General features: G+C 33.7%; 1 protein-coding gene across 1 annotated transcript in view; it reads left to right on the forward strand.

Moving 5' to 3' along the window:
* Window positions 1-591: 591 nt before the first annotated feature.
* The window catches only part of DNAL1 (dynein axonemal light chain 1), a 13,034-nt gene continuing 12,371 nt past the window's right edge, over window positions 592-1,254 (forward strand). Inside the window, exon 1 of the mRNA XM_023726121.1 lies at window positions 592-601. Within this exon, the coding sequence (XP_023581889.1) occupies window positions 592-601 (10 nt within the window). The remainder of the gene's footprint in view (window positions 602-1,254) is intronic.

Here is a 1,254-nt window from a genome sequence, read left to right on the forward strand (position 1 = left end):
ACGATACATGTGCATTCAAATTTTTGATATGTACTCTAAATTACACCCATGATGCTTATGCCAGTTCCCACTTATATTGATGGTATATGGGTGAGGATTATCCCCTCCACCTTCAACTCTCTCTGAATGCCATTTGTTGAAAAGTCTCCTTTTTCCAGTGTTTGGAAGTCTAAACTTCCCTGTATGCATGGGTAGCTTCCTGGATGGTCAAGTTTCTTTCTGTTTGTTGTTCTACTCATCTATTCCAGCTCTAATACTATGCTGCTTTAATTTTCTTTAGCTTTACGATATGTTTTGATACCTATTGGGAGAAGTCCTGTCTCTTTTTTCAAAATGTTTGTAGCATTTCCTTAAACATTTACTCTTCAAGAGAAACTTCAGAACCGGTTTATCAAGTCATGAAAAAAAATTCCAATTGAGAGTCTTTGTAGAATTATATTAAATTTATAGATTGACTTGGGAAGAATCGATGTCTTTATAATAATGAGTCTCCCCTTACAGGAAGATTTAGTCATACTTTTTTTATATTTTTCAGTAGAATTTTATAGTTTTAGTTCCTATAAGACCTTGTACATTTCTTGCACAAGAATTATGTTCCTGGGTAAGTTATAGCTTTTCGTTGCTGTGGTGAATGAGATCATTTTTCTCTAACAACTTCCTGTTTATTGCTGGCTTATAAAAGCTATTTATTTTTGTATACTTACTTTGTAACCAACTACCGACAAACAATTCTTAACTCTTTATAAATCAGATTTCCTTAAAGACTTCTAAGCAACATTGTATTATTTGGATTCATTACTTTATATGCAAAGCAAACAGTAATAATAATAATCTATCATTTTAAATAGTCCAAAGTAGGGAGGTTTTACAGCACACCATAAAGCCCTTTTCACTTCTGTAACCTCCAGTATTATACTATTTACAGAACAGATATGTTGTTGTTTTCAGTACTCATAATAGCTTGTTAACCTTAAAGAATTATAAATTTTAAGAGCTGAAAGTGACCTTACAGATCTTCTTGTCCAACCTCCTCATTTTACATAGAAACTGGGAGGAAAATTTATTTGTTCATAAGCAGAAGCATACTAATGTGCTAAGTGCCTTTTCAGTCAGTGTCCAGTTCTCTAAAGGACCAGTGTACTGAATGACAGATTCATTGAATTGATTCACACAAACTTAGCCAGAGTTCACAGCCTTGAAAACCCTATGGAGTTTAGTTCTACTCTGCCCACATAGGGTCACCATGAGTCAGAA

Source organism: Trichechus manatus, unplaced genomic scaffold (assembly GCF_000243295.1).
Source record: "Trichechus manatus latirostris isolate Lorelei unplaced genomic scaffold, TriManLat1.0 scaffold00010, whole genome shotgun sequence".
Lineage (NCBI taxonomy): Eukaryota > Metazoa > Chordata > Mammalia > Sirenia > Trichechidae > Trichechus > Trichechus manatus.